Consider the following 13,227-nt stretch of genomic DNA (forward strand, 5'->3'; position numbering starts at 1 on the left):
ATCTCCCAGCACCACCGCTCCGGTGCCTATGGAGCTGGGGGGTGCTACGCTCAGGGAGGCCGGAGTGGGGGCCTTCACGTGCACCATCTGTGGCCACAGAGGTCACAATGCCGGTCGGTGTCGGGTTGGTTCCTCTGGGGGTTGAGGCAGCGGGCAGACCGCTCTGGCGTCATCCCAGGTGAGCTTGCACCATTCTCACCCAGAGCCCTCTGTTGCCCACCTGTTTTTGCAAGCCAACTTTCCTGAGTTTTCCCCGCATTCCCAGCATAAGGCGCTCATCGATTCAGGCGCGGCTGGGAATTTTATCGACAGAGCATTCGCCCATAGTTTAGGGATCTCCATTGTTCCAGTGGTTAGGCCCTTTCCAGTTCACACGTTGGACAGTCGACCATTAGGGTCCGGCTTTATCAGGGAGGCCACAACTCCTTTGGTCATGGTGACGCAGGGGGGTCACAGGGAGAGAATCAGTCTCTTCCTCATTGACTATCCTGCGTTTCCCGTTGTGCAATGCCTTCCCTGGTTAGCCTGTCATGACCCCACTGTTTCATGGCAACGGAGGGCACTCACGGGGTGGTTGCGAGAGTGCTCGGGAGGTGTTTGGGGGTTTCCATTGGTGCTACTACGGTGGAAAGTCCAGACCAGGTCTCTACCGTGCGCATTCCCCCCGAATATTCCCGATTTGGCTCTCGCCTTCTCTAAGAAGAAGGCGACTCAATTACCACCCCATCGTCGGGGGGATTGTGCGATAAACCTTCAGGTAGACGCCGCACTTCCCAGGAGTTAAGTGTATCCCCTGTCACAGGCGGAGACGGCGGCTATAGAGACTCCGAATCTCTGCGTCAGGGGTACATTCGGTCCTCCACTTCTCCTTGAGTTTCTTTTTTGTGAAGAAGAAGGAGGGAGGGAGGTCTGTGCCTGTGTATTGACTATCGAGCCCTTAACTAGATCACTGTGAAGTACAGTTACCCGCTACATCTTATAGCCACAGCGATTGAGTCAATGCACAGGGCGCACTTCTTCACTAAACTAGATCTCAGGAGCGCTTACAACCTGGTGTGTATCCGGGAGGGAGACGAGTGGAAGACGGCGTTCAGTACCACCTCAGGGCATTATGAGTACCTCGTCATGCCATACGGGTTGATGAATGCTCCGTCAGTCTTCCAAGCCTTTGTGGACGAGATTTTCAGGGACCTGCACGGGCAAGTTGTAGTGGTGTATATCGATGACATTCTGATATACTCCGCTGCATGCGCCGAGCATGTGTCCTTGGTGCGCAGGGTGCTTGGTCGACTGTTGGAGCATGACCTGTATGTCAATGCTGAGAAATGCCTGTTCTTCCAGCAGTCCGTCTCCTTCCTAGGATACTGCATTTCCACCTCAGGGGTGGAGATGGAGAGTGACCACATTTCAGCTGTGCGTAATTGGCCGACTCCCACCATGGTAAAGGAGGTGCAGCGCTTTTTAGGGTTTGCCAATTACTGCCGGAGGTTTATCCGGGGTTTTGGTCAGGTAGCGGCTCCCATTACCTCACTGCTGAAGGGGGGCGCGGTGCGTTTGCAGTGGTCGGCTGAGGCGGACTTTTGGTCACCTAAGGGCTCGGTTTACCTCGGCTCCCTTGCTGGTGCATCTAAATCCCTCTTTGGCGTTCACAGCGGAGGTGGACGCATCCGAGGCTGGGATAGGAGCCATGCTCTCTCAGCACTCGGGTATGCCACCGAAGCTCCACCCCTGTGCCTTCTTCTCGAAGAAGCTCAGCCCGGCGGAGCGAAACTATGATGTGGGGGACCGGGAGCTGTTGGCTGTGGTGAGGGCGTTGAAGCCGTGGAGACATTGGCTTGAGGGGCCTCAACACCCTTTTCTCATCTGGACTGACCAGAGCAACCTGGAGTACATCCAGGCAGCGAGGAGACTGAATCCTCGTCAGGCAAGGTGGGCCATGTTTTTTACCCGTTTTGTTTTCACCATTTCTTTCAGACCAGGTTCCCAGAATGTTAAGGCAGACGCACTGTCCCGGCTGTATGACACAGAGGAGCGGCCCATGGATCCTACCCCCATACTGCCGGCCTCCTGCCTGGTGGCGCCGGTAGTATGGGAGCAGGATGCGGATATTGAGTGGGCGTTACGTGCAGAGCCCGCTCCCCTCCAGTGTCCCGCTGGGCATCTGTATGTTCCGTCTGCTGTCCATGACCGGTTGATCTATTGGGCCCTCACTTCACCCTCCTCTGGTCATCCAGGCATCTGGTCGGGCGGTGCGCTGTCTGAGTGGGAAGTACTGGTGGCCCACCTTGGCAAAGGACGTGAGGGTTTATGTTTCCTCCTGCTCGGTGTGCGCCCAGTGTAAGGCTCCTAGGCACCTGCCTAGAGGTAAGCTACACCCCTTACCCGTTCCACAACGGCCTTGGTCGCATCTGTCGGTCGATTTCCTCACCAATCTTCCTCCTTCACAGGGTAACACCACAGTCCTGGTCGTTGTGGACCGTTTTTCCAAGTCCTGCCGTCTCCTCCCTCTGCCCGGTCTCCCTACGGCCCTACAGACTGCGGAGGCCTTGTTTACACACGTCTTCCAGCACTATGGGCTGCCTGAGGATATAGTTTCTGATCTGGGTCCCCAGTTCACTTCGAGGGTCTGGAGGGCGTTCATGGAACGTCTGGGGGTCTCGATCAGCCTTACCTCGGTTTTCACCCCGAGATTAATGGGCAGGTGGAGAGAGTGAACCAGGATGTGGATAGGTCTCTGCGGTCTTATTGTCAGGACCGGCCGGGGGAGTGGGCGGCGTTCGTGCCCTGGGCCGAGATGCTCCGCCACTCCGCCACTCTTCCACTAACCTCTCGCCCTTCCAGTGTGTCCTGGGATACCAGCTGGTTCTGGCGCCTTGGCATCAGAGTCAGACCGAGGCTCCTGCGGTGGATGACTGGTTCAGGCGTGCGGAGGAGACCTGGGACGCTGCCCATGTTCACCTCCAGTGGACCGTGCTGCGCCAGAAGGCCAGCGCAGACCGTCACCGCAGTGAGGCCGGGTCTGGCTCTCTACCCGAAACCTGCCCCTCCGCCTGCCCTGCCGGAAGCTGGGGCTGCGGTTTGTGGGGCCATTGAAAGTCCTGAGGAGACTGAACGAAGTTAGTTACCGGTTACAGCTTCCCCCCGATTACCGTATTAACCCCTCGTTCCATGTGTCTCTCCTCAGGTCGGTGGTGACTGGCTCGCTCCAGGAGTCTGAGGTGCGGGAGGTTCCTCCGCCCCCTTTGGACATCCAGGGGGCCCCGGCGTACTCCGCTTGCTCCATACTGGATTCGAGGCGTCGGGCGAGGGGCCTTCAGTACCTCGTGGACTGGGAGGGGTACGAGGAGAGATGCGGGGTCCCGGTGGAGGACGTTTTGGACCCTTCTATTCTACGCAAGTTCCACTGTCTTCATCCGGATCGCCCTGCATCTCGCCCTCAGGGTTGTCCCCGAGGCTGGTGTCGGCGTGCTGCTGGAGCCATGCATCAATGGGGGGTACTGTCACGACTTCCGCTGAAGTTGGTCCCTCTCCTTGTTCGGGCGGCGTTCGGCGGTCGACGTCACCGGTCTTCTAGCCATCGCCGCTCCACCTTTCATTTCCCATTTGTTTTGTCTTGTTTTCCCGCACACCTGGTTCACATTCCCTCATCAGACTAAATGTATATTACCCTCTGTTTCCCCCATGTCTGTGTGTGGAATTGTTCTTTGTGTAGGGTGTTATGCTACAGGCTGGCTTGCGCTAGGTTTGTTTCAAACCTAGGTTTGTTTGTTTTGTTTAATCCGGTTCATGTTACCGTGGTTGTGCTTTGTGCTGCCTCGCCTGTGCCTTTGGGCCAGGGTGTATATTAAAGTTATCCTGTTATCACCCATCTCTGCTCTCCTGCGCCTGACTTCCCGGCAACCAGTCACTCACCCCGTTACACATCCTTTCTCAGTAACCATCTTTTAACAGACTGGATAAAAGGGAATCAAAGAAGTGATAAAGATAAAGATTCACATTGAATCCAATTTTAAACACTATCATGGTGAGTGAGAGATATGGATGATTTCATCCTTGATATGACTAGATAATGTGCTTGACATGATTTTCTCGATGCTCCTATGATTAAGCTCTTCACCTTTCATAGCCCTCTGTATAGCCAACTGTACACCTGTCTGAAGGTTTGTGCTACTGGTCAAAATGTTTCATTACAGGTCAAATGAGTCTTGAATCTTGTCAGTCAAACCCTCATAATGTTGGAAGCTATAAAGACAGGCCTATGAAGTGTGCTCTATAACCTAACATCTCTTCCCCATGCAGTCTCTGATAACTTAGAGATAATCCATCATCATAGATCTTATCGGATCTGAGCTCCACCAAATCATGTCCTCAAACACACTGCGTTTACACATACAGCACAGAGCAACCGCTCCACATAATCTTTTTGATTAGCCTTTGAAGTGAAAGTGAGGGGTGAACGGTGCGAGGGGTGGGAGGACTATGCAATCATCACAGACTACTCCTAGATTGATACTGAGGGTAACTGAGGTGCAACTCTAAGTCCCATCACTATCACAGACGATTAGACAGTCTTGATAAACTGTTCATGCAAAAAGATCCCACAACCTATGGAAATCTCCTGCCCACACGTAGTCAAGTCAACTTCAGACAATGCCTGTGTCCGAAATGGCACCCTAATCATTTTATAGTGCACTAATTTTGAGCCTATTCCTTATATTTTAAATTTAAATTAAACCTTTATTTAACTGGCTCAGTTGGTAGAGCATGGTGTTTGCAATGCCAGGGTTCTGGGTTCGATTCCCACTGGGGACCAGTACGGGGGGAAAAAATGTATGAAATGTATACATTCACTACTGTAAGTCGCTCTGGATAAGAGCGTCTGCTAAAAATGACTAAAATGTAAAAAAAAAAAAAAAAAATGTAACTAAGCAAGTCAGTTAAGAACAAATTCTTATTTACAATAACGGCCTACCCCAGCCAAACCCGGACGACGCTGGGCCAATTGTGCGCCGCCCTACGGGACTCCCAATCACGGCCAGATGTGATACTGCCTGGATTCAAACCAGGTACATTCGTGACACCTCTGAGATGCAGTACCTTAGACCGCTGCACCACTTGGGAGCCAATATACTGTTATGCACTACTTCATCCAGAGCTCTATGGGCCCTAGTCAAAATGTGTGTACTTTAAAGCCAATAGGGTGCCATTGAAGACACATCCAATGTCTTTTTATAACTGATGGGTGAACTGCGATTTGTGATGGGCCAATTGAACCATCTGGGAACAATAAGAATGGCACTACTGACAGAGGTAATAGCACATCTCACAACAACCCCTTCTATCTGAGTGCAGGGCGGGGTACTTTCATCTCATCACATTTTCATCTCGGAGTGTCTTCCTTTCACCTCAACACAATTTAATCAGAAATATCTCAAGTGCTCTCTGACCAAAGCTACTGTATCATAAACTGTATAGCTCACTCTAGGAAAGTCTTACAGAGCAACTAGACATAAAAAATGAGATAAAAATAATATATATATTTCTCTGGTTGACAATGGCCTATGTTGCATCGATAATAGTCAGAAACATTGGTTATTGTTAAAAACATGTACTACAAAGTGTAAATAGCATAATTATGGTCATAAAGTCAGTATCTTCCAAAACTGAGATTTTGTATAATGACTGTTGTTGCCTATGTACAGTATTCCACCAGTGCCTATTCAGTGATGGGAAGAACTCAGAATGATTCAACTCCCTATTTAACATGATAGACCATCAAAAATGTTCCTCCACCATATTTCTTTCCCATATAGAAAACTGTCCTTATACGATTGTAGGAGGGCCTCACCAGTGAGATTGGTGGACAGCAGTAGCAGTGTATCACAGGTCAGGTCAGCCGTTGTCCCGGAAATCACCACAGCCCAGATGGTCAACACCTGAACAGGAAAAGAGAAATAAATAAAGAGAAAACAAGTCTATTTCTGGAACTGTGGTAAAACCAATTGTTATCTGAAAGACAGATGACATAAGTTTAATACTGATGTGAATTTCATTGTCGACTCGAGACGAGGGAAACATAGGCAGACACTGTAGTGTCTAGTGTCTAGCATCAGTCAGCCTACCTCCCACGCACAAAGGCTGAAAATATCCTCAAGTTCCCAATAGTGCCCTTCTATGCTGTTCACTGAATAAAAAAATGTTAATGTATCAAATTCATTGACTATCAGACATACTCCCAGTCTCAGCATCATAAAATACTGCATTCATTTTATATGTTGGTTTTATGCACATATTTACATTTGTAGCATGAACATGTTATTTATATACATTATTTCCCTATAGGGTTCCCTGATGTACAGTATAATGAACAACCAGCGTAGTTATAACTTTCAGGACTTGTTCCATTGAACCTGAAGTACAAACATTAATGTAAATTATGTCATGTAGGCTATAAAGAATATATTCCCATGTATTGCACTCTTTCCCTTCTGAATACCCTGGTTATTTACATACCTAGGGAAACATATGCAGTAGATGCATAAATATCCCTATAGACCAGGAATCATCAACTAGATTCAGCCATAGGCCGATTTGTTCTTGAGCGAATGGTCAGGGGGCCGGAAGATAATTACAAATAATTTGTAGACTGCAAATTGTCCGTAAGAAGCCCAAACAAATATAATATTTGACTAAAACACAATCATTTTAAACCTTGCTTACATTTGTATATGTCACGTCCTGACCATTAATAGGGGTATTTTGTATTGTAGTTTGGTCAGGACGTGGCAGAGGGTATTTGTTTTATGCGGTTCGGGGTGGTGGTTTGTTTAGAAGGGTGTTTGATTTATTATTTCCGGGTTTTGGGTTATGTTCTATGTTTTTTGTATTTCTATGTTAGGTAATTGGGTGTTGGACTCTCAATTGGAGGCAGGTGTTTGTAGTTGCCTTTGATTGAGAGTCCTATATATAGGTATGTGTTCTGTTTGTGTTTGTGGGAGATTGTTCTGTGTATAGCCTTGTGCCTTACCAGACTGTTATTCGTCGTTGTGTCTTTTTGTGTACGTGTTTATTTTGGTTTTTCCTTCTTTGTCCTATTAATAAAGAAGATGAGTGCACATTTCCCCGCTGCGTCTTGGTCCGCTTTATCAGACGACAACCGTTACAGTATACAATCACATATACAGGTAGCTGCCAAAATAATCGAAACACGAGTAAATGAGGGATATAAAGTATATTGTATATCTGAGATGGTACCGCAGAGGGCTCATTACCAATTGTGCTATTGTGTGTGTTTTTTCACGTTATTTGTAACTTATTTTGTAAATAATGTTTCTGCCACCGTCTCTTATGACTGAAAAGAGCTTCTGGACATCAGGACAGCAATTACTCACCTAGTACTGGACAAAGATTATTTCTTTAACGAGCCGGACGCGAAGGATTTACTTCAGACCCTCGACAAGGTCTAAATCCCTGTCATTCGCATGAAGAAGAGAGGGAGATATTGGGGACGTAGGTCGGGGTGCCTTGTAAGGATCCAACAACGAGTGAGTAATCCGCATCTACCATCAGTCCTATTAGCCAACGTGCAATCATTGAATAGTAAAATGGATCAAGACTATCCTACTAACGGGACATTAAAAACTGTAATATCTTATGTTTCACCGAGTCGTGGCTGAACGACTACATGGATAACATACAGTTGGCTGGGTTTTTGGTGCATCGGCAAGATAGAACACCTGCTTCCGGTGAGACAAGGGGTGGCGGTCTGTGTCTATTTGTAAATAACAGCTGCTGGACAAAATCGAATATTAAGGAAGTCTCAAGGTTTTGATCGCCTGAGGTAGAGTATCTCATGATAAGCTGTAGACCAAACTATTTACCAAGAGACATAGAGACACGTAGAAAGTTCTCCCTCGCCTCCATTTGGCAAATCTGACGATAACTCTATGCTCCTGATTCCTGCTTACAAGCAAAAACTAAAGCAGGTTGTACCAGTGACAGATTACTAGGACGTTTACGCTGAGCATGCGCTGAACAACTGGCAAGTCACTGACATTTTCAACCTGTCTCTGACCGAGTCTGTAATACCAACATGTTTCAAGCAGACCACCATAGTCCTCCATCCTCAACACAGGGGCCCCTCAGTGGTGCGTGTTTAATCCCCTCCTGTACTCCCTCTTCACCAATGATTGCATGGCCAAGCACGACTCCATCATTAAGTTTGCCAACGGCACAACAGTGGTAGGCCTGATCACCAACAACGATGAGACAGCCTATAGGGAGGAGGTCAGATACCTGGCAGTGTGTTGCCAAGATGATAACCTCTCCCTCAACGTGATCAAGACAACGGAGGTGATTGTGGACTACAGGAAAAGGAGGACTGAGCACGCCCCCATTCTCAGCAATGGGGCTGTAGTGGAGCAGGTTGAAAGCTTCATGTTCCTTGGTGTCCACATCACCAACGAACTATCATGGTCCAAACACACCAAGACAGTCGTGAAGAGGGCACGTTAACCTGTTGGGGATAGGGGGCAGTATTGACGCGGCTGGATAAAAAACTTACCCGATTTAATCTGGTTACTACTCCTGCCCAGTAACTAGAATATGCATATAATTATTGGCTTTGGATAGAAAACACCCTAAAGTTTCTAAAACTGTTTGAATGGTGTCTGTGAGTATAACAGAACTCATATGGCAGGCAAAAACCTGAGAAGATTTCATGCAGGAAGTGGCCTGTCTGACAAGGTGTCGTTCTTCTTGTCTCTGTTTATTGAAGAGTGAGGATCTTAGCTGTCCCGTGACACTTCCTACGGCTGCCATAGGGTCTCAGAAGGCGGCAAAAAGTTGAATCGTGGCTTTGCAGGCTCTGGCTGAAACAAAGTAGCGCGTTTGGGTAGTGGCTGGTTACAGTACTGTGAGACTCAGGCTCGTGCCCGCGTCGACCGAAAGCTTTGTTTACTTTCCTCTGTTTAGCTAAATGGACATTCCCGGTCGGAATATTAGGTCCAAAAGTTTAGGTCCAAAGGCTTTGGCTTCAGCTTCTACCCCCAAGCCATACAACTCCTGAACAGGTAATCAAATGGCTACCCGGACTATTTGCATTTTCTTTTCTTTTTTTAAACTTGTTTTATTTTAGTAAATACTTAAAACATATTTTTCTTAACTGCATTGTTGGTTAAGGGCTTGTAAGCACTTCACTATAAGGTCTACCTGTTGTATTCGGCACATGTGATAAATAACATTTATTTGATTTGATTGAATGTAGGTTCTTCCACACAGGTGTGGTTCCTGAGTTAACTAAGCAATTAACATCCCATTATGTATAAAAACTCTGGGCAGGCCATTATTTTGGCTACCATGGCTATGGGAACACAATAGGAAGTCAATGGCCCAATCCACAGGGCACGAGTGGTCACCGAATGGTTTGATGAGCATGAAAACGATGTAAACCATATGCCATGGTCTTTTCAGTCACCAGATCTCAACCCAATTGAACACTTGAGATTCTGGAGCAGCGCCTGAGACAGCATTTTCCACCACCGTCAACAAAACACCAAATGATGGGAATTTCCCATGGAAGAATGGTGAAGCATCCCTTCACTAGAGTTCCAGACACTTGCCAAGGTGCAGTGAAGCTGTTATGGCTTGTGGTGGCCCACTATTCCATTAAGACACTTTATGATTCCTTTATTTTGGAAGTTTTGGCAGCAAACGACACCGTTCCTTATATACATCTGGCCCTTCTTTGCACACTGTGTTAACAAACCTCCAAACAAGCTTCAATGCCATACAACACTCCTTCCATGGCATCCAACTGCTTTTAAATACTTGCAAAACTAAATGCATATTCTTCAACCGATTGCTGCCCGCACCCGCCCGCCCGACTAGCATCACTACTCTGGACGGTTCTGACTTAGAATATGTGGACAACTACAAATACCTAGGTGTCTGGTTAGACTGTAAACTCTCCTTCCAGAATCACATTAACATTAAGCATCTCCAATCCAAAATTAAATCTAGAATCCGCTTCCTATTTAGCAACAAAGCCTCCTTCACTCATGCTGCCAAACATAACATCATAAAACTGACTATCCTACCGATCCTTGACTTCGGCGATGTCATTTACAAAATAGCCTCCAACAGTCTACTCAGCAAATTGAATGTAGTCTATCACAGTGCTATCCGTTTTGTCACCAAAGCCCCATATACTACCCACCACTGCGACCTGTATGCTCTCGTTGGCTGGCCCTCGCTACATATTCGTCGCCAAACCCACTGGCTCCAGGTCATCTATAAGTCTTTGCTAGGTAAAGCCCCGTCTTATCTCAGCTCACTGGTCACCATAGCAACACCCACCCGTAGCACGCGCTCCAGCAGGTATATTTCACTGGTCATCCCCAAAGCCAACACCACCTTTGGCCGCCTTTCCTTCCAGTTCTCTGCTGCCAATGACTGGAACGAATTGGAAAAATCACTGAAGCTGGAGTCTTATATCTCCCTCTCTAACTTTAAGCATCAGCTGGCAGAGCAGCTTACCGATCACTGTACCTGTACACAGCCCATCTGTAAATAGCATTCCCAACTAACTTATCCCCATATTGTTATTTATTTTTTGCTATTTTGCACCCCAGTATCTCTACTTGCCCATCATCATCTGCACATCTATCACTCCAGTGTTAATGCTAAATTGTAGATATTTCACCTCTATGGACAATTTATTGCCTTACCTCCCTAATCTTACTACATTTGCACACACTGTACATAGACTTTTCTATTGTGTTATTGAATGTATGTTTGTTTATCCCATGTGTAACTCTGTGTTGTTGTTTTTGTCGCACTGCTTTGCTTTATCTTGGCCAGGTCGCATTTGTAAATGAGAACTTGTTCTCACCTGGTTAAACAAATGTGAAATATATATATATATATTTTTTTTTAAAGTTGCCTATATCTTTGTTATGTGTAGGAATACTTTGGAACAGATTTCCAAATTTAAAATCCCTTGGAGCTGATTTGCTATCCAACAATTCAATTGTATTTATTTATTTTAAACTTTTGGGTGGGGGGGGCAAATAAAATCACCCGCATGTGATTTGAACTTGTTGCAAGGATGGCTAAATGAAACTCATGCAGGCCGTATTTCAAAAACCCAAACCGCCCATTCTTTCTGTGGTCGGTTGCGTGTGAAGAGCCACTAGCGCCACAGGCTACTAGAAAAGCACAGCAGGTCCTGCCTAAGGCCCTTCGTTGAGGAAAAAGGTATTTCAGGGCCCACACACCCACACAGAGAAGAGGAGAAGAGGGGGAGACTAATCTAAGACCCCACTCCCCTTCTTCTCCCCCCATCCCTCCTCTGAGGTTTCCGACACGAGACACTCTAAATTGATTTGTGACCTACATTTCATAATGTGTTGAAATTGGAATGCAATAATCCATGTAGAGAGGAAGAAGCAAGGATATAAAAGAAAAAACACACACAGGAGCCTGATCTGCTGTAGAGCCAATACACTCAAAATAGCCTCATCTGCTTAAGAACATTAATGGGGTTTTATGTAACCTCATCTGCTTGCTTGTTTGCTTTGCTGGTGTCCTTGTTGATGGAAGGGGAATTCAGAGTGTGTCACAAGGAGCTGCCTTTGAAACTTTCTTTATCCTCTCTGTCTCTTAACTGTGATTCATTATCACAACAAAATGATACTCTGTGTCAGAAGCATGTTCTGGCATAACCTTCAGCTTAAACACAGGATGAGGAGTCTTTCTCAAGTGTTAACCTGTTATGGCTAGGGGGCAGTATTTTCACGGCCGGATAAAAAACGTACCCAAGTTAATCTGATTATTACTCCTGCCCAGAAACTACAATCTGCATATAATTATTAGCTTTGGATAGAAAACACTCCAACGTTTCTAAAACTGTTTGAATGGTGTCTGTGAGTATAACAGAACTCATTTGGCAGGCCAAAACCTGAGAAGATTCTGTACAGGAAGTACCCTGTCTGACCATTTCTTGGCCTTCTTGATTATCTCTATCCAATACAGGGGATCTCTGCTGTTACGTGACACTTCCTACGGCTCCCATGGGCTCTCAGAAGGCGGCAAAAAGCTGAATGATATCGAGGCAGCCCCTGGCTGAAAAACATTAGCGCGTTTGGATAGTGGCCAGTCACAGTACTATGAGACTCAGGCTCGTGCACGAGGGGATCCCATGCTTTTATTTTCTCTCTCTTTTGTACGTAAACACGCTTTCCCGGTCGGAATATTATCGCTTTTTTACGAGAAAAATGGCATAAAAATTGATTTTAAACAGCGGTTGACATGCTTTGAAGTACGGTAATGGAATATTTCGGATAGTGTCTTGAACGCACGAACAAAACGCCGCTATTTGGATATAACTATGGATTATTTTGAACCAAACCAACATTTGTTATTGAAGTAGCAGTCCTGGGAGTGCATTCTGACGAAGAACACCAAAGGTAATCAAACTTTTCTAATAGTAAATCGGAGTTTGGTCAGGGCAAAACTTGGTGGGTGTCTAAATAGCTAGCCGTGATGGCTGGGCTATCTACTCAGAATATTGCAAAATGTGCTTTCACCGAAAAGCTATTTTAAAATCGGACACCTCGATTGCACAAAGGAGTTCTGTATCTATAATTCTTAAAATATATATATGTAAATTCACCGGAGGTTTGCGGGGGGTATGCTAGTTCTGAACGTCACATGCTAATGTAAAAAGCTGGTTTTTGATATAAATATGAACTTGATTGAACAAAACATGCATGTATTGTATAACATAATGTCCTAGGTGTGTCATCCGATGAAGATCATCAAAGGTTAGTGCTGCATTTAGCTGTGGTTTTGTTTTTTGTGACATTATATGCTAGCTTGAAAAATGGGTGTCTGATTATTTCTGGCTGGGTACTCTGCTGACATAATCTAATGTTTTGCTTTCGCTGTAAAGCCTTTTTGAAATCGGACAGTGTGGTTAGATAAAGGAGAGTCTTGTCTTTAAAATGCTGTAAAATAGTCATATGTTTGAAAAATTGAAGTTTTTGTATTTTTGAGGAATTTTTAATTCGCGCCACGCCTATCATTGGATATTGGAGCAGGTGTTCCGCTAGCGGAACGTCTAGATGTAAGAGGTTAAATTACTATTCTGTGGTAGTAATGGAACTTAGCCGTGGTTCTACAGTAATGCACTCTAATGCCGCATAATGACCACACATCATCACTGCA

At 46.0% G+C, this 13,227-nt stretch overlaps 1 protein-coding gene across 1 annotated transcript in view; it reads right to left on the reverse strand.

The window, feature by feature from the left end:
* Nucleotides 1–13,227, reverse strand: part of LOC106607456 (corticotropin-releasing factor receptor 1) — a 181,032-nt gene that overhangs the window by 111,745 nt on the left and 56,060 nt on the right. Inside the window, exon 2 of the mRNA XM_014204418.2 lies at nt 5,849–5,936. Coding sequence (XP_014059893.1) covers nt 5,849–5,936 — 88 coding nt within the window. The remainder of the gene's footprint in view (nt 1–5,848; nt 5,937–13,227) is intronic.

The sequence above is a fragment of the Salmo salar genome, chromosome ssa06 (assembly GCF_905237065.1).
Source record: "Salmo salar chromosome ssa06, Ssal_v3.1, whole genome shotgun sequence".
NCBI classification, from domain to species: domain Eukaryota; kingdom Metazoa; phylum Chordata; class Actinopteri; order Salmoniformes; family Salmonidae; genus Salmo; species Salmo salar.